The 19,294-nt window shown below is 43.9% G+C and overlaps 1 protein-coding gene and 1 pseudogene across 1 annotated transcript; one reads left to right on the forward strand and one right to left on the reverse strand.

Moving 5' to 3' along the window:
• Positions 1-3,425: 3,425 nt before the first annotated feature.
• LOC122200446 (olfactory receptor 5B21) lies at positions 3,426-4,379 on the reverse strand. Its single transcript, XM_042906042.1, has one exon. It carries the CDS (start codon positions 4,374-4,376, stop codon positions 3,426-3,428), a length of 951 nt encoding a protein of 316 aa, XP_042761976.1. The 5' UTR covers positions 4,377-4,379.
• An 11,674-nt stretch (positions 4,380-16,053) lies between these two features.
• On the forward strand, positions 16,054-16,754 carry LOC122201348 (annotated as a pseudogene).
• The last annotated feature ends 2,540 nt before the right edge of the window (positions 16,755-19,294 follow it).

The following is a 19,294-nucleotide window of genomic DNA, read 5'->3' on the forward strand; positions in this document are numbered from 1 at the left end:
TTTTCACTTTCTGTTTTTGGCCACTTCAAGAAGGGAAGTCTTCCCGTGCCTTTACTCTCCTGAGCTACAAGCCTTACTCAGTGCTTCCGCATTCATCAGACCATCCCCGCAGGGAGAGGGTGGGTGTTGTTAATAACCAAATGGGCATTTAGTCTCCGTTTGACGGATTTCCCATGTAGAAGTGAAAAGCTCCCCACAGGAATGTGGATTCTGTAAATTAATCTCTTGCTGGCGACAAGCTGTCTCCTTCTGAGTACCTTCTGGAAATGAATACTCATGTGATATCAGCTTGAAATGTGTGTGATGTGGAATTGGGAGCTTGGAACAAAGGAAATTAGGCAATGGATAGAAATAAAAGCTTGGACTTGGATGGGGTAGAGAGGGAGGGAGCTCAGAAGCCAAAAGCCGAGACCGGAGTGGGGGGGTGCACCTGGACGACTCAGATGGTTAAGTGTCCAACTTCAGCTCAGGTCATGATCTCACAGTTTGTGGATTTGAGCCCCGTCGGGCTCTGTGCTGAAAGCCTGGAGCCTGCTTCAGATTCTGTATCTCTCTTTCTCTCTGCCCCTCCCCTGCTTGTGCTCTCTCTCTCAAAAAGAAACATTAAAAAAAAAAGAAGAAGAAGAAGCCAGAAGCGGGGAGCACAGGATAGCCGGGTGACAGCTTGCACAGGAATCTGCTGCATCAAATATGCATTCATCATGCTTGGCACATCCACAGACTTTATCTCATGTCATCTGAACAATTGACCCTGCATGTTGGGTTCAAAGAGATTAAATGACTTTCTTGAGGTCATACACCTGATAAGAAGAGTAAGGATTTTTATCTAGCTCTTGTCCCTAGAACTGGTATTCCCTTATACCCATCTGCAGTCAACTGTAACTCTAGTTTGGGAAGGCTTCCACAGGAAAGAGAAATATATAGGCATTAGACCTCTCACTCATGCTTTTATGCCTAAATTGAGGCGTGGAAGGACAAGAAACACACCCAGAAATACATCTTACTGGGTACTGTAACAGCTATGATATACAAACCCTAGAATTTGATTTTTCATAGAAGCCTAATGGCCCCTATGGTGAGGAGAGTTCTTGGTTGGGTTGAGGATAGAAAGGGGTTGAGAAGAAAATAAAGGAGAAGAGAAAAAGAAGGGGGAAAGGGAGGTAGAAGAGGAACAGAAAGAAGAGAGGGGCACCTGGGTGGCTCAGTCAGTTAAGTGTCTGACTCTTGGTTTCAGCTCAGGTCATGATCTCACAATTCACGAGTTCAAGCCCTGTGTTGGGCTCCTCACTGATGGTGCAGAGCCTGCCTGGGATTCTGTCTCTCCTTTTCTCTCTGCCCCCCCTCTGCTCTCTCTCTGTCTCTTTTAAAAATAAATAAACTTAAAAAAAAATAAAAGAAAGAAGAGGAAAAGAACCCAGTTATATTGATCGAATAGGAAAAGAAGCTGAGCTCAGACCAAAAGGCACTCGGATAACTCCCCCCAGACTCACTTCCCAGTCTGGGCGCCCTTGAGCTCCATGACTTCTGTAAGTCACCGAGAAGTGACCACTCCTATGTGAAGTGGATGTTGGCTTTTAAAGACTGTTCTCCTAGGTGTATTACTCAGTAGGCCACTCTTCGGGGGGTGGGGGGGGTGGGGGGGGTGGATGGAGGATAGAGGAGGCAGGTCCAGGGAGTCAAGGTCTTGGATCCAGGAGAAGCTCCTGGTCTCTTCAGGTGGCAGTGGCCATGTGCCAGGAGAAGTTTCTCCTAAAGGTCAACCTCATTTCCAAAACTCCCTCTTTGCTCTTCTCTCCACCAGACCCACGATCGCCTCTCCTCAGTTAGAGGTTGCCCCGCGCAGAATGAGTTTGGTAATCTCAAAACGAATTTGACTTTCTAAGCTCCCTGCTTTAGCCCACCAAGATTTCTGGTTTTCACATTTAAAACAAAAATTATTTTTTCATTGTTTTTGAGATGTTGATATCATGAAATGTGTAGTGACTTAGACTAATTGTGGCTATAAACACCACCAAGCCGTTCATATGTGAGAAATAAAATTAATCACCGCCTCCCACACACACATTTGCTGATACCATCCCACACACAAAATAAGACCCAAAGGTGGACTTGGGCTGTACGTCACTGTGCCATTCACATTTAGGAGGTAGGTAAATTTCTACAGCCTTCTTTATTCTTGTAGCAGCTAATTAAAGAACATCGGAATGCAACAGGGATCCAGAGGTGAACTGAATTATTGAAAAAACAGAAGTCAAGAGGGCACAGAAAGCTATTATGTGTATTCATCATAGATTCACCGAACTTAAAGGTGCTAAAAATGCAAGCGTTTAATCCAGAAGACAAATCTCCTCTTTCATAGCCCTTGGGGAAAAAAAGTTTTTTCCTCCAAACCTTCCACAAGCTTTGGTAATTATGTTAGACAAAGGCCAATAGAACAGAGTGCAAACTCTCTCAAGAAAGATATGTTTATTTCGGTTGAAGTTTAAACAGCTTATCTGAAACTGTTACATACAAAGGTGGCTCACTGGGGGTTTTTTGTTTTTTTTGTTTTTTTACCAAAGCTGTCTCAACACATTAGCAGGAGACTGAGAATACAATGTGATCCACCAATGAGTGAACAGGAATGTGTGTGTGTGTTGGGGGGGGGGGGGGGGGGGGTGCGGCTGGAAGGACTGACAGCTGGGGCATCTGACTCTAAGTCCAGTGCCCTGTCCTTTGAGTGAAAACTTTCTCCGAGGCATTATTAAAATTAATAAAAACATCCTTTGTCTGCAGTAGAAGCTTTAACTTTCAAACCCATGGACCAAAGATGAAAAGCATAATGTAGTGCATTTCAAATGATAAATATTCCACAACGAAGGTGTGATCCTGACACCAAATTTTAATAGTGAATGGAAATTTCTTCTAACTAAAAATAAGGAAGGGGAAATCCAGTGCATTGAGTTTAGGCTTTGATCTTCTGCTTTGAATCACATCAAGAAACTAGTGCAAGAAGGGTTTAAATGTCCCATGTTGTTATTCACTAAATAGATTATCTCCCCGAGTGAGACATTTTAAAGTGCTGCTTTTGTGGGGCGCTTGGGTGGCTCAGTCGGTTAAGCATCTGACTTCGGCTCAGGTCATCATCTCACGGTTGGTGGGTTCGAGCCCCGAATCGGGCTCTGTGCTGACAGCTCAGAGCCTGGAGCCTGCTTCAGATTCCATGCCTCCCTCTCTCTCTGTTCCTCCCCCACTCGTGCTCTGTCTCCCTCTGTTTCAAAAGTAAATAAACATTAAAAAAATGTTTTTAAAGTGCTGCTTTTGTGATTTCCCCAAGTGGCAGGAGTAACCACTGTTCTTGGAGAAAAAGCTGAAATTTGCCAAACCTCAGAGTTCAATGGCATCTAGGTCTGAGGGAAGGTTTATCCCCCCCCCCAGTTACCTGTCTACTTCCTACTCTCACTTAACGAGGGGGGATAAAGTTGGTTGCGTATTTTCCAGAGAGCATTTTTTACCTCTTTGTTCCTAAGGCTGTAGATCAAGGGGTTCAGCATGGGAATCACCACCGAGTAAAACACGGAAGCAACTTTGTCCGTGTCCATTGACTCACTGGAGCTGGGCTGTAAGTACATGAAGATGATAGTTCCATAGAAGATGGTGACAGCAGTGAGGTGGGAGGCACAGGTAGAGAAGGCTTTCTTCCGTCCTTCAGCAGAACGCATCCTTTGAATGGCGATGTATATGAAGAAGTAAGAGATGAGGATGACCAGGAGGGTGAAGAAGACGTTGAAGCCCACGACACAGAAGACAGCCAAGCTGCTGATGCGAGTGTCAGAACACGAGAGAGTTAAGAGCGGCGGAATGTCGCAGAAGAAATGATTTACCTCGTGAGAGCCACAGAATGAGAGTCTAAAGGTGTTTGCCGTGTGAATGGAGGCATTGAGGAAGCCACAGACGTAGGAGCCGGCAGTCAGGAGGGCACACACACCTGCCGTCATGGTGGTGGAGTAATGGAGTGGCCTACACACAGCTGCATGGCGGTCGTAGGCCATGGAGGCCAGGAGGTAGCACTCGACAGTGGCAAAACCCACAAAGAAGAAGAACTGAGCAGCACATCCATTGTAGGTGATGACTTTGCTCCCTGAATGCAGTGCGGCCACCATTTTAGGAGCTACCGCTGACGAGTAGCCCAGGTCTACGAAGGAGAGGTTACTGAGGAAAAAATACATTGGAGTGTGGAGGTGGGGGTCTGCGTGGATGATTGCCATCATCCCCCCATTCCCAACCAGAGTGATGAGGTAGATGAATAAAAACACCAGGAGGAGGGGGACCTGAAGATGAGGGTCGTCTGTTAATCCCAAGAGGATGAACTCTGTTGCTTCTGTGCCATTCTCCATAAGGGCCAACTTGAATTTCATCTGGTGATTAAGGAAGAGGCGATGAAAATGAGAAGAAAGGATAGGAGAGATGATGGGATGGTATAAAAATAGTAAACTGGGGCGCCTGGGTGGCTCAGTCGGTTGAGCGTCCGACTTCGGCTCAGGTCAGGATCTCACGGTCCGTGAGTTCGAGCCCCACGTTGGGCTCTGTGCTGACAGCTCAGAGCCGGAGCCCGCTTCGGATTCTGTGTCTCCCTCTCTCTCTGCCCCTCCCCTGATCATGCTCTGTCTCTCCCTGTCTCAAAAATAAATAAAAACATTAAAAAAAATTTTTTTTAAAAATTAAAATAGTAAACTAATATGTGTTGAGAATGGATGAGGTGTAAGGCACATGCAGGACCCTTCCATCGTATGATAGCATTTAATCCTATGAGGTAGGTGCTACTATACCCATTTTACAGAAAGTTAAGGCTAGAAGAGTTTAATATCAACCCAAATAACCCAATTTCAGAATCAAAGGTCACATCTTTATATTTCTGAACCTGAAGTCCCATACACTCAGAGCTTGAATTGTTCTACCTGTTTATATCGTATAAAACAAATTATGTAACACAGGTTTTTTTTTAATTTTTTTTTTAATGTTTATTTATTTTTGAGACAGAGAGAGACAGAGCATGAATGGGGGAGGGGCAGACAGAGAGGGAGACACAGAATCGGAAGCAGGCTCCAGGCTCCGAGCCATCAGCCCAGAGCCCGACGCGGGGCTCGAACTCACGGACCGTGAGATCCTGACCTGAGCCGAAGTCGGACGCTCAACCGACTGAGCCACCCAGGCGCCCCCACAGTAACACAGTTTTAAGATCTTATTTAAAATCTCTTTTTAAAAATAAAAAAGAGTCGGGGCGCCTGGGTGGCTCAGTCGGTTAGGCGGCCGACTTGGGCTCAGGTCGTGACTCGCGGTCCGTGAGTTCGAGCCCCGCTTCGGGCTCTGTGCTGACAGCTCAGAGCCTGGAGCCTGTTTCCGATTCTGTGTCTCCCTCTCTCTGACCCTCCCCTGTTCATGCTGTCTCTCCCTGTCTCAAAAATAAATAAAACGTTAAAAAAAATTTTTAAATTAAAAAGAGAACAGTATGAAGTAAAAAGTCTAAATCCCGCATATCTTGACTTCTTATTCCACTCCCAAGAATACAGACGCCATGGAGATTTCTTAACATTGTCTGTGCACATATGATGGAAGTATGGAAGTAATGCAAGTAATCGCAGAAATCCGAATAATGGCTTACTCTATGCTAGGCATTACTCATAGTTAACTCATTTAATCCTCACACCAACTCTTTGGGTTTGACCCTGTTATTTTCCTCCTTTTACACAAGGAGAAACTGCCGAATGACGACCCCAGTCCCTCATTTCCCATTTTTCACCTTTATGAACAATGCTCCACGATAGAGCATTTCGCCCTCTTTCTCAGATTAGCTCCAGCTGGCAGTATATTTCATGCTTGGTCTCCCTTTTCTGGCTACTATCTGCTCCTAAAATCCAGTAGCTTTTAGATGGGATTGGACAGCAATAATAATAATGATAGTAACTACGGTCCAAAGTCACAAAACTAGTGAGTGTTGGAAACAGACTGAAAAACCTGGCCTGTCTGATGTTAAGTCCAGAGGTCTCAACTACAACCCTTAGTGTCTTTATGAGTTTATTCTTCCACAGTAATTCAATTGACATTTACGCATTTCCATGGAAATGCAGATGTCTTCACCTCCCTTCAGAAACCTCTGTTATTGATCCGGGTTACAATCAAGTCCTCCAGGTCTCGGCTCTCAGGCTTGATTAGCACACAATTAGTTGGGCAGCCACCCAGCTCCACAAGTAGCCGTAAGCCTCTTGAGACCCTTGTCCTCATCGCCTCTGGCCCACCCAGCCTGCCAAGGCCCCTTGGCATACATAAATAAATATTTGATGAAAGGAAATCATCAGCAAAGTCTTCAAAGATTTTTCACGCTATCTAACTCCACAACACACAGCTTGCTGCTCTGTCTAGCTGGACCCATGTTTCCTGCCAGAATATTAGCTCAGACCTGTGCTGTGAACAATGTGCAGAAATAACAGTGCCAATGGAGCCGGCAGACCTGGCGAGGGGCTTGTGTCTTGATTCCGGTGCACGGTCTCTTCTTCCTGTTGTTCCCCCTCAGCCTGAAGTGTTTCCGGGCTTTCCCTACCCCTGGAAGCCGAGCAGAGGAAGAGCTCAGACAAGGGAGAGAAAACCAAGTGTGGAAGGAGAGGAAGGGCGAAACGAGGGATGAGGAGGGGAAAACGCCTCAGCTCTGCTTGACCTTGGCTTACCTTGGAAAGTGGCTGCAGTCTTCAGCTTGAGGAGCCTTTATTTTATTTTATTTATTTTAATTTATTTTTTAGTAGAGTTAATACACAATGTTACATTCGTTTCAGGTGTACCACACAGTGATTCAACAATTCTATGCATCATGCGATGCTCACCACCAGGAGCCTTTTTTCCACCAACAAACAAGGAGACAGCCCAGCCTGTCCTGTTTGGGTGAGTGTTACACACGCCAGTGCTGTGCAGCAGGTGAAATGCTGTTGCACAGGATCCACTCCTTGCTCTGCCGTGTGTCCCCTTTATAAACAACGTTCCAGTGAATACCCCTGCACACGGCTCCTCATGACTTTCTTGTTCTTTAGGATAAATCCTAGAGTTGTATATTTTTCATCTGCTTTTGCTTATTGATGGATTCCCATCCAGTAATGTACCAGCTAACTTTCCAACCAGTAGCACTTTCCGCTATATTCATCCAAAAAAATCTGTGATTGTTTTTTTCCTTTTGACTTTTGCCATGTGCTTCCTCTCTAGAATTCAGCGATCATAATATCCTATAATCTAGGATAGGCAATTTCTCGATCTTGTATGTTAAAAACTGAGGTATGTGGTGCCCCCTCGAGATCACACAGTAACTTAATTGCAATATCTATGCAATGCTCCAGAGCAGGATTTCTCAGCCTCAGCGCTATTGACATTATGGGCTGAACAGTTCTTTGGTTGCAGGTGGGAGGAGGGGGCAAGGAGCAGGCTGTCCTGTGAAGTGTAGGATGTTGAGCAGTATCTCTGGCCTCTACCCACTAGATGCCAGTAACACACCCTCTTCCCCGGTTGTGACAACCAACAATGCCTCCAGACACTCCCAAATGTCCCACATGTTCCCTGGGGGGTGGGGGGGCAACACTGTCCCCAGTTGAGAACCAGTCTTCTAGAGTTTATAAAACTCTATTTGTGTTCATGTCTTCATTTAATTACAATTCCATCAGTCATGTATATTATACATCTTATAATATATGTTATAAAATAAATATATAATATATATATAATATATATATAATATAACTATATAATGTTTAATATAACCATATTCATGTACAGGTATATACATGAAGAAACCAAGACTTAGAGACATGAAGTAACTAGTTCAAGGTTGGGAGATCCAGCCAAATATTGCTGCTCGTTGGTGGGGGCATGGGGGAGAGCAGGAAGGGAAAACTGCTTACCAAGTACTGTGATCCTTTGACTAACAAGGTATTCCTCTCTCATAAACCAACCTCTGCCCCCAACCCACGAGAGGACAAACAACCTGGAAAAACTCCAAGAATGAAAGGCAGCTGACTCAGTGTGGATGCTGAATTCTGTTCCAAAGCACCTTCTGAAAACGTTTGCTTGATCAATGTCCTTGGTTAGAACCGACCACTCAATTATATCCACCCAAGCTATAGGTATAATTTCTACCAGTTATCACATGCTCCTTATACTGAACTGCCCCAGAATGCCATCTTCATATGTTAGCAATTAATATTCAAGGCATTTTCTATGTTCTCATGATGGACAACTCTTTCCATTCTGCATTGCAGTCACTGTTGACAAATGTGTCTGGATCCGCAGCAGCAAAGAGAAATCTGGAAGTGTCTTTTGCCCAGAGCACTCCCTGAAGGGTTGCAAGGCCTGAATCCAAAGCCCATCGCTGCTCCTGCCATTGTATTTCTCTTACCCAAGCCCTGAAAGGTCTAAAATAAATATCAGAAGGGTCCTTGCAAGAATAAAGACATTTTCAAATATTTGAAGGTAATATAGAATAGACCACTTCATTTAATAAATAATGAATAAGGAAGTGTGCTGAAAACTGAAAAACATTCAAACTTAAAGAATTTTAGGAGCTTAAGCCACCAAGATAGATAGTCTGGAAATCAAAGTTTCATCACAGTTGTTTCTAAAGGGGTTTGAAGACTCACCCCTGGCCATCACACCCCATTTGGGGAGTTTCAAAAAAGATTCTCAACGGAAAATTACTAGACTGGATTTCATAAAGAAAGAGATAAAGTCTGTCACGGTTTTCTGTATCATTATTCACCACCTAGATGGGTGCCAGGCACATGGTACAATATTACTTATTTATATTTGTTGAATGAATGAGCAGACTAGAAGCACAACAATTGAGTTAGAATAATAGTTTTTAATGCTTACTAGCTGTGCAACTGGAGGCAAGTCAATTTCCCTCTATCAGTAGAGGATTAAGTAAGATAAGATATGGAAAAATCCAGCCACTCTGTGGTCTGTGGTGGGTGCTCAATACAACCTAATTTATTTCTTTTTCTATTAAGCTATTGGTCGATCATCTGAACATGGCTGCTGGGTTTTATTAACACCAGTTGGTATCAGTATCCTATCTGGCAATGACTATGTCAGTTTCTATTTAAGAAAGGTGAACCAAAATTACCTATGGGAGGCTCACTGTGTTTCCATTTTTTATGAGATGTGGCAGACGAGAATGAAGAAAATAGACTTCAGAGTCATGTTTTATACCATTTCTGAGCCCTTTTCTCCTAGACAGACCCATTATTTTCACCCACAGTGTGAAGAAAGGTGTTTTGGAAAAGGTCAGGGAAAATATACCTGGTTCCTGGAGAATTATGAGATCTCAATTCAGAACTGCCTTCAACTACCAGACTTTTTGAGTCTGAAAAAGAAAAGCAAAGCTGTTTAGTCCAGGAGAACCTCAGATTTCAAATAGTAAAAGATTTCCTCAGGCCGTGGAGCAAAAGTGTAAAGCCAGTTCGGCTACTTTTATAGTTTGTTTCAGAGCCCAAGTGAGTCATACCAAAGTGGGAGGGGGCTGGGGCCAGCCAGGAACTGGTAGTCATACAGATTTGGGATCCTCTGGAGGGACATACCCTAAGGTCTCAATCGAAACTCGGGGCTCAGTGTCAAGCAAACAGGCAATCAAAACACCACTTTTTCCCAAGGGAATGAAACATTGAAGGGATACTGAAGAGGTTTTAGGCCCAGGGGGAGCCCCAGTTCTACAAGCACAGGTTAAAATGATCTCAAGTTCCATCAAAAATGTCTTCAAAGGAGATGGAAGGTCCAACTGTCCCTCCTCAGCCCACAGATTTCTTACGAGTACTGAGATTTGGCTCTTTCTCTACTAAATGGGGAGAACTTTTTAAATGCCAAATACAGATGATAAACATCAGAATCTCCATTTTCCCTAAACTCAGCTCAGACTGAAGAACCCCAAGTTCCAGGGAGTTTTGGGGATCAAAACACTTTCAGGAAAATTTTTCCCCCAATCGATCTGGTTTCAAATGAGCTTTAACATGGACCTTATAGAAAGGAGAGAATTCTATTTCAGCCTCTACTGAATTGTCAGATAGTGGGTGCTTCCTATGGTTCAGGCCCTTGTTTAAGTACGTGTGTGTTATTTCACTTAAAGTTCACACAACTCTACAAGAAATGTATTACCTTTCCAATTTTATAGATGTGAAAACTTCACTGTATACCTGGCACCTAGATCTTGGCTTCAATAGAAGGAAACAGGGCTCCTTGGAGAAATGATTGGTTTTAGAATGAGAACAGGGGATATAGCAGACAAACACTGAGCATCTTATAGTTCCAGAAAGTGGGGACATGCTTGTCCATCGGACTCAAAGTCCATGTACTTTTACACAACGCTGTACTGATCCTTTGGGAGTCAATGTGGAAGAGTGAGGATGTTCTCAGAATCTAGAAAAGCATCCTATTTCTCATAAGGTTTCACAAATGCGTGTTCCAGTAAAGTCGGCTACATGGGTGAAGCCTACTTACTTAATTTTTTTTTCATGCAAATGTTTTCATGGAAAAATTTCCAGTTAGAACAAATTTAGAATTTTTGATAGAAAAAGAAGTAAGAAGGGGCCAAGTAGGTGGCAAGGTTAGGTCAAATGAGGCCAAGGAGTTTTTGCACCACTCTTGGAATTTCATAGCATCAAATCTCCTGACCCACACGCTCAACTCTGAAGACTAGGCATCCTCCGCATTATTTTATTTGATCAATACAGCAGCCAAGGAAAAAATGGAGAGAACAAGAGGGAGAGAATAAGAGAGAGAGATGAAAAAAGAAAGAGAAGAGAGAAGAGCAAGAAGAAGAAAGAGAAGGAGAGGAAGAATAAGGGGGAGAATGAGGAGAAGGAGAAGCAGGAGGCAGAAGAGGTGAAGAAGGCAGAGAAGGAGAAGAAGGAGGAGGAGACAGAGAAGTAGGAGGAGGTGAAGGAGGAGGAGGAGGAGGAAGGGGGAATAGAAGGGGAAGAAGAAAATGAAGAGAATAGGAAGAAGGCAGAGAAAACTTCACCTGTAGGATCAACACTAACTATTGAGACCATCTAGCCAAAACACCTGGCTGTATAAAATAATTTAGTAGTCTCCTTTACCAGTGCTTAATATTCTAAAAAATTACACAGCTGAAAACAAAGACTATTTACATGGTAAAACGGAATGGTCCCGGGTTGTGATGAGCGAGAATGTGCTGCTTACTGAATGAATAACTCAGATAAATTATGAATCTCTGAGTCTCATCAGTTTCTCACTGCACTGAATGTGTCTTCCTCCTTTTCCCTCAAGAAGGCTCTTAATTCCCCGGGGAACACTTCTGCTTTAACTTCTCTGGCTCCTTCAACAGTTGGTCTCCCCATAAGATTAAATAGTGGCTTCCCATTCAAATAGTTATCCCTGAGGGTTTCAGAAAAATGAGGGGCAACACAGGGGCCAATTCTGACTTGGGGGCTAGTTCAAGCCCAGACAGTGGTGTCTCTATCCATCTTTGAGTTAATGCTGCCACCTTGAGGCCATTTCAAGCTTTTCATATGATGAGCCATTCCCAGCAGTGCTGACTGGGAAGGAGAGCCAGTCTTCATTAAGTTCATGGAGGAAACATGCTTGGGGCTTACAGGCAGAATCCAGAAGCTACTCATCTGTCTAAAAAGTTAATTTCATGGACACATTATATTTCAGCACCTTGTACGAACTAAGAGATCACTGTTATGGTACCACAAGACACCATAGCACAGAGCACGTGCATGGGTTCAAAGCCCAGCTCTCCTCACCAGTGCCTAGAAGACTCATAAAGCCAGCCTGTCCATTCCTCGCTTTCTCATTACAGGGTTGTTGTAAGAATTAATTAAATTAATGGGTGTAAAGTACTTAGAATACTAAGCACCGTATAAATGTGTGCCATTTTGTAAATATCTAATTTCCTCAAGGAATAAACAGACTCAAAGAGGTGAAGCGATCTGCCTAAATCCACGCCGCTGATTAGCAGCATAATTGAAACCCATGGCTCTGAGATTCCATGCTTGTTTCTATGCATTGATTTCCCCAGAATTTCCTGAGCTTCTGTTGACTCCTCAGCACCCCCACTCAGGTACTTGCATTCTCTGAGGATGACATCTTCCTCTCCTTTGCTAAGAGCGAGGCCATCTAATGTTAACTCCTCCTCAGCCCATCCAGTCTGCCTCCTCCTTCCTATCTCAGAACTTCCCTCCTCTTTTCTCAGCTTGCCCTTCAGTTCTGTTACTGTGGATCCTATCTCGACTTTTGTGAGATCTTACTGTAGGAATTACTGCCCATCCCTTACACCCTCCCTTACTCACTCCTACCCCCATTTGTCCACAAACACGCCTAAGTTACCCATCCCTTCTCCCAAAACTCTCAAAAGGTTTTCTCTCACAACCACCCCCCACCCCCTGCACCTGGATCTTGATTTCAGCTCAGGTCATGATCTCAGGGTGGTGAGTTCAAGCCCCTCCTGGGGATCTGCTCTGGCAGAGTGGAGCCTGCTTGGGATTCTGTCTCTGCCTCTCCCCCTGCTTGCACTCTCTCCAAATACATAAATAAACTTTTTTTTTAAAAGGCTTTATCCCACCCCAACACCCTTGTGCTATCCCAGTGCCTCTACCATCAAAATTATCAAGGGCGGTCTACCTCATCTTTCACCCTATCCTCATTCCATTGCGCTGGAGCCTCATCTCTTTCCATCCTACCCCCAACCCCCTTCCACTGAAACAATATTCTTTTTTTTTCAAGTTTATTTATTTATTTTGAGAGAGAGTGTGCACACACACCAGCAGGGGAGGGGCAGAGAGGGAGAGAGAATCCCAAGCAGGCTCTGCACGCTCAACACCGAGCTGGACTTGGGGCCTGAACTCATCAGCCACCGTGGGATCATGACCTCAGCCCAAGAGATTTAACCGACTGAGCTACCCAGGTGCCTCTGAAACACTGTTCTTCTTCTGCTTCTATTTTTAATGTTTACTTATATTTGAGAGACAGAGAGAGAGACAGAGCATAAGGGAGGGGATGGGGCAGAGAGAGGGAAACACAGAATCCAAAGCAGGCCCCAGGCTCTGAGCTGTCAGCACAGAGCCCGATGTGGGCCTCCAACTCACGAACCGCAAGATCATGACCTGAGCCGAAGTTGGACACTTAACCAACTGAGCCACCCAGGTGCCCCTGAAACACTATTCTTAAAGGTTACTCAAGAGTCGGCCTCACAGACACACATCCAGCATAGTCACAGGGGGCCCTCTACTAACAAGGGCCCCATTTGGGAGTTTAATGCTCTGCAGTTTGCATCTTCAGATTATTAATAATTTCCTCTTTGAATCTGTGCTTTGTAGGTAAAATCCAGTGGGACGATGGAGCACGCATGGGAAGCTTGGAATCTCAGCCCACGCATGATCATGCCTTCCCCACTGCCTCCCATTCTTCAATCCACCCTGTTCAAAACCCTGATGGCCACTTCCTGCCCACAGGATAATGTGCCTCCTGACGTTCAAAGCAAACTAGACCCAACCAACCTTTCCGGTTTTGTTTCCCTTCATCACCACCATGCACTCCCCCTTTTATGCTCATGTACCGCAGTGTGTGGCCTCGCTAGAGGAGATCCTCGATAGACGAGCTCCTCCCTCCACCTATTTCCCATGCACGCTTTCCCATTTGCCTTACTTCATGCTTTACCCTCCAGCTGGAAGGCCTGGTTTTCTCTCTCTCACCTGTGGATTCCAAGTAAAGCCGTCTCCACCATGACATTTTTCTTGGAGGTTATGGAAAACGTGTGTGTCCTTCCATTGGTGACACTTTTCCAAAGTGCCTTATCATGTTCAGTTCTGCACATTTTCTGGCTCCTTTTGTTTCTTTTCCCAGAAATTAGTGCAGACGGTCCCCAACTTATGACGGTTCAACTTAATGATTTTTTGACTTTACTATGGTGCCAAAGCAACGTGCGTTCAGTAGAAAGCTTTCCCCGAATTTTAAGTGTTGGTCTTCTCCCAGGCTAGTGACCTGCGGTACAAGCCTCTCTCGTGATGCTGGGAGGGGGCAGCGAGCCACAGCTCCCAGTCAGCCCCACGATCATGAACGCCAATCACTCATTCACCCGCAACCATTCTCTACCCACACAACCATCCGCCTTTCACTGTTAATGCAGAATCCAATAAATTACATGAGATAGGCACCACTTTATTATAAAGTTGGCTTTGTTTGAAAAGATGGGGCCAACTGGGGGCTAATGTCAGTGTCCGAGCACATTTAAGGTAGGTTAGGCTAAGCTGCGATCTTCTGTAGGTTAGGTATATTACATATAATTACTATATTTTCAATTTGGGGTTTATCCAGATGTAACCCCATTTTGCTTCTCCCACCAGGTGTCCCTATGTCTTTCATTACCTTGACCTCTGCTGCCAAGGAAGAAATCATCCTGTGTAGCTAAGCTCATATTAGGATGGAATGTGTGACCCTTCCTAGACTCTAAACTCCTTGAGGACAGTGCGTGTGTCTTACTCCTCTTAGGCTGCCTCCCAGAAGCTAGAACAGTGCCTATAGATGGCAAGGGCCTACAGAATTATGTAAATCCCATCTGATTCTCTATTTAGTAAATTGGACGAGGCACAGAGGTCTAGGCACAAAGATGTCACTTGAGGAGCTCACTTAAGGGAAACGTCCTTAATTCAGCAGTTGTGGTAGTATTAAAAAAAAAAAAATGACTGTATGCTTCTAATTAGGAATAAATGGAAAATTATTGATTTGTAAGTTTATAAACCCTGGAGGCTTATTTGTTAATGAAAAATAAAAAGAAAGAGTTTAAGTTGAAATGTATCTCCCACCTCTGAAAAGAAAACCAACATCCATCTCCTGTATCACAGCATATTTGCATATATCAACACATAGAAGAGGGGCCATCCTCATTCCTAAGGGTAACACTCTCATCTGGGCTCTTGCCCCCACCTCATCTGTCTCTTACAGAACCTGGTTTATTTAATCAAGTTTTCATCTTAAATCTTCATATTCCTCTTAATCTTCACCTTAAGCTCCAGCATCCCCATTGCTGTGGCCCTCTTCCTCTCAGCACACAAACATCTAGAAAATACTTCTCTACTCAGGTCACTCTTAGAGCTACCTTTCACGCACCTTTCCTTTCCACAAAACATCTCAGAAGATCTCTGTATTTAAAAATCTCTTATGTATTGCCCCTCGCTCTGTTTTTATCTTACTGTTCCTTCCCTTCCCCTATGTTCATCTGTTTTGTTTCTTAAATCCCACATATAAGCGAGATCATAAGATACTTGTCTTTCTCTGACCAACTTATTTTCCTTAGCATAAGACACCCTAGTTCCATCCACGTTGCTGCAAGTGGCAAGATTTCATTCTTTTTGATCACCAAGTAATATTCCATATTCCGTATATGCCACGTCTTCTTGATCCATTTATCAGTTGATGGAAATTTGGGTTCTTTCCCAAATTTGGCTATTGTTGATACTGCTGCTATAATCATTGGGGTGCATGTGCCCCCTTCAAATCAGCATTTTTGTATCCTTTGGATAAATACCGGAGGGGAGGGGAGTGGAGGGGATGGGCTAAATTGGTAATGGGCATTAAGGAGGGCACTTGTGGGGATGAGCACTGGGTGTTACATGTAAGTGATGAATTAATCACTGGGTTCCACTCCTGAAGTCAAGACTACACGGTATGTTAACGAACTTGAATTTAAATAAATAAATTATTTACTCTAAAAAAGAATCTCTGGGCGCCTGGGTGGCTCAGTCGGTTAAACATCTGACTTTAGCTCAGGGCATGATCTCACGGTCCGTGAGTTCGAGCCCCGCGTCGGGCTCTGTGCTGACAGCTCAGAGCCTGGATCCTGTTTCAGATTCTGTGTCTCCCTCTTTCTCTCTCCTCCCTCACTCATGCTCTGTCTCTCTCTTCTCAAAAATAAACGTTAATTTTTTTTAAATAAATAAATAAATAAATAAATAAATAAAAAAGAATCTCAAAAGAGATGTTCATGTTGATGGAATGAATGAACAAATGATAAAAAATCAAGTGATGCTGCACGAGGTAACAGAACGAGCGAGCAGTTCTGGGATGGAAACCCACACCCGAAGTCAAGACCCACATTACAAAGCCTTCCCCCACTCTTGCCTACAACTCAAATACATCAGTCCCAAGTGAAACATGACTTAGTGTGTTAACTCAAAGAAAATGGGATTACCACACAACAAGCAGAAATCACTATATTCCATAAATGAGTTGGTCAAGACCACGGAGGTCGACATGAATATCATTTCAAAGGTTGGTCACCAGGATGCAGCCAAGAGCTCTCTCCAGCAAATAACATCTCTGATTGCTAATGTGGAAAAGTGAATGGTTGTTTTGGAGAAGAATGAATTTTCATCCCTCAGAGCAGAAAGTGAGAAAATAAAACTGGAATTGCATGTGTTAAAAGAACGATGGCTGAAGTGATCAGAATCTGAATAGGATAGCAAATTTGACATCAGTCTAGAAAGAAGCAGAGTAAAAGAATTGTATTCCTTGAATGAAAGGAAGCTTCTAGAGTGAGGACAGAAATGGTGGCATTTCACGCCAAGCGAGATCAGGCCCCTCATCCAGATAGACAGGACGATAGACCCTAAGGTCACTGGCCTCAAAACCATGCTTGAATCACACAAGCTTGATAGTATTAAAAATTTAGGTCTGTATTTACATGTGTACCCGTGGCTCTGGAATTTTATCACCTGGGTATATAATCAAGTGTCTATTGAAAAAAAGAAAAAGAAAAGAAGACCAAAATTTGCCCATCGGTGAGTTTGCAATTAGCTAACAGAGTTTGGTCATCAGAAAGCATGTAGAATTGTATCTTTGCCACTGTGTTCTTTTAAGTAATGTTTTGGGCTGAGTTATGTCCCCATAAAATTCTTTTGTTAAAGCTCTAATCCCCAGTGTGTCTGTGTTTGGAGATGCAGTCTTTAAAGAGGTAATTAAGGTTAAATAAGGTCAGAGGGTGGGGAACCCAATCCAGTAGGACTTATAAGAAGAGGAAGAGATATTAGGGAGGCACGAAATAAAAAGGCGATGTGAGGACACAGTGAGAAAGTGGCCATCAGAAAGCCAAAGAAAGAGGAGGCCTCGGGAGAAACCAAACCTACTGACCCCTTGATCTTGGAGTTCTAGCCCCCAGAACTGTGAGAAAATACATTTCTATTGTTTAAGTCACCCGGTCTGGTGTTTTGTTATGGTAGCCCTAGCAGACTGATACAAGTAATAATGATGATAAGGATTTTCCTGGGAATTTCCCTTGACTGATGATTAGGCCATTGACAGGCAGTGAAAATCATAACATTGGAAGGTTCCTGAACTTCCTCTCTGTGGCTCTGCTTCCTTAACCCAGGTTAGCTGTTTCCTATCTGTGGCAGGCAGCTAACTGGATGGATTTCCTGTGCCATGCTCACTCACTTGTGAGCATTGCTTTGCCAATATGTTGCTGCAAAGGAAGATTATGGGCTCCAATTCAAGCTCTTCTAATCTCCCAGCGTTTTCAGTTCCATCGATTTCATCCTGAGCCTTAAAAAAGATTTCTAAAATCATACAAAAACAACTAAGAGCCTGCTACAGTTTCACAGTCTCCATGGCAATGTTAGAGACAGAAGCCATGTTGACTTCTTCACATATCTCCCGGACTATTTTGTCAGTGCCTTTTATGTTCGGTTTTGGGCGCCTTACAAAGCCTTTCTCACTTATTATCTTGGTTAATCCTCATGGCAAACTCATGTGGGAGGTATTATTACCTACATTAGGCCTATTATGAAACAGATTTGGAGACGATAAGTGGCTTAACCAAGGTTTACACAGTTTGTAAGTGGAAGAATCAACATTTGAACTTTGATTTGTCTGGTGCGAAGGCTGTTCGTGATCCTCTAATCACAAACAGCCTAGGCTACAGCAGTGGACAACTTTCCTGCCCCGGTGCCCTTACTTGTCACTTGAAAATTTACCACCTGGGCCACACTTCTGAGATAGGCTTTACATTGTTGGTGTCCAGCCTAAAAGACAGCGTCCCAGGCAAAGATGAGGCAAACTTTAGTCTGGTACTAGTGTTATCACTAAAATTGAGTGATCTTGGCCTATTCATGTAAATTGATCATTTTTCCCACAGGTAAAGTGGAAATAATAATCATCGTCCACTCTCTTCCTCAATCCCCTCAATCACCCAATAGGTGAAATGCATTAAGCTTCCCAGAGCAGGGAATATTTTAAAGCATTGCAAACAAATGTGTTGCTTCAACGTATTATGATTAGCAGTGACTGGAAGAACTTTCTAATGACTTTTTGCTTATATACTTACCCCTCCATAACTTTCCCCAAGAGATGTTGTGAGTTCCCCAGCCCTATTGTTGGCACTGGCTGCTGGGCACGCGCTGATGCTTCCTGAAAGCTTTCAAGCACCTGTGACTTAGACGAAGGGCTTTCTTTGGCCACAGAAGCATGTCCTGCTTGCAAACAGGGCAGGCTAAAGGAGGCAGAGGTGGGGCCGGGGTATTTATTGACTGACATCCCATGTGTCCTCCCATAAATTCCAGACATCCTCAAGAACGCTGAGCTCCATCTTCCAACAGAGTAACCTGTTCGTCAATGCACACTGAACTGGCCTGCTTCCCTTTGCTATCCCCTTTTTTCCATTCTCCTACCTGTACATCCAGAGGTCCCCTCCTAAATAGACTATTGCACACAAATCCTGGTCTCAGGGTCCACTTCTAGCAAAACCCAAGCTCAGAGACACTCCAAGATAAGCAATAGCTTCCCCTGGGGCTGAGTGGCAGACTCCCCACCCCAATCCCCACTGCCTTTCTTGTCCTCACAGAGAGTGTTGTATATCACCTTCTTCTCACCCATCTTTCTTCTTTCGCTGGAAGCTCTGGAAATTTCACCTTGCCTAACTCACGAGTTCTCGCACATATCTTATCATTTTCTCCCCTCCCACTTTCCCTGCCTTTCAAATTTTTTCAGATTATTTTAGGAAAACCTCTCTCCTTCCAAGCTCCTCACTTCATTTTGAGCCTCTAATATTTCTTAACTCATGTCTGAAAAATGCAAGAGCACCTGGAGCGGACAAGTCCTATTTTCCAAGTGTCATTGCACATAATGAAACTCATCACCCTCAACCTCCAAAGCACTGAAAGGCGTCCCTAAGATCTTCTCTCAGAATCACTGTAAGTGTTTTCTTTCTCTTCCTTGGGCTCTTGTAAACCCAATTTTTTTTCAAGGACCAACTTTCACGATGCAGGTAAAT

The sequence above is a fragment of the Panthera leo genome, chromosome D1 (assembly GCF_018350215.1).
Source record: "Panthera leo isolate Ple1 chromosome D1, P.leo_Ple1_pat1.1, whole genome shotgun sequence".
Lineage (NCBI taxonomy): Eukaryota > Metazoa > Chordata > Mammalia > Carnivora > Felidae > Panthera > Panthera leo.

What these genes read in the sequence shown, in the direction of transcription:
- LOC122200446 (XM_042906042.1), bottom strand. Translation starts at nt 4,376, where the DNA reads ATGGAGAATGGCACAGAAGCAACAGAGTTCATCCTCTTGGGATTAACA.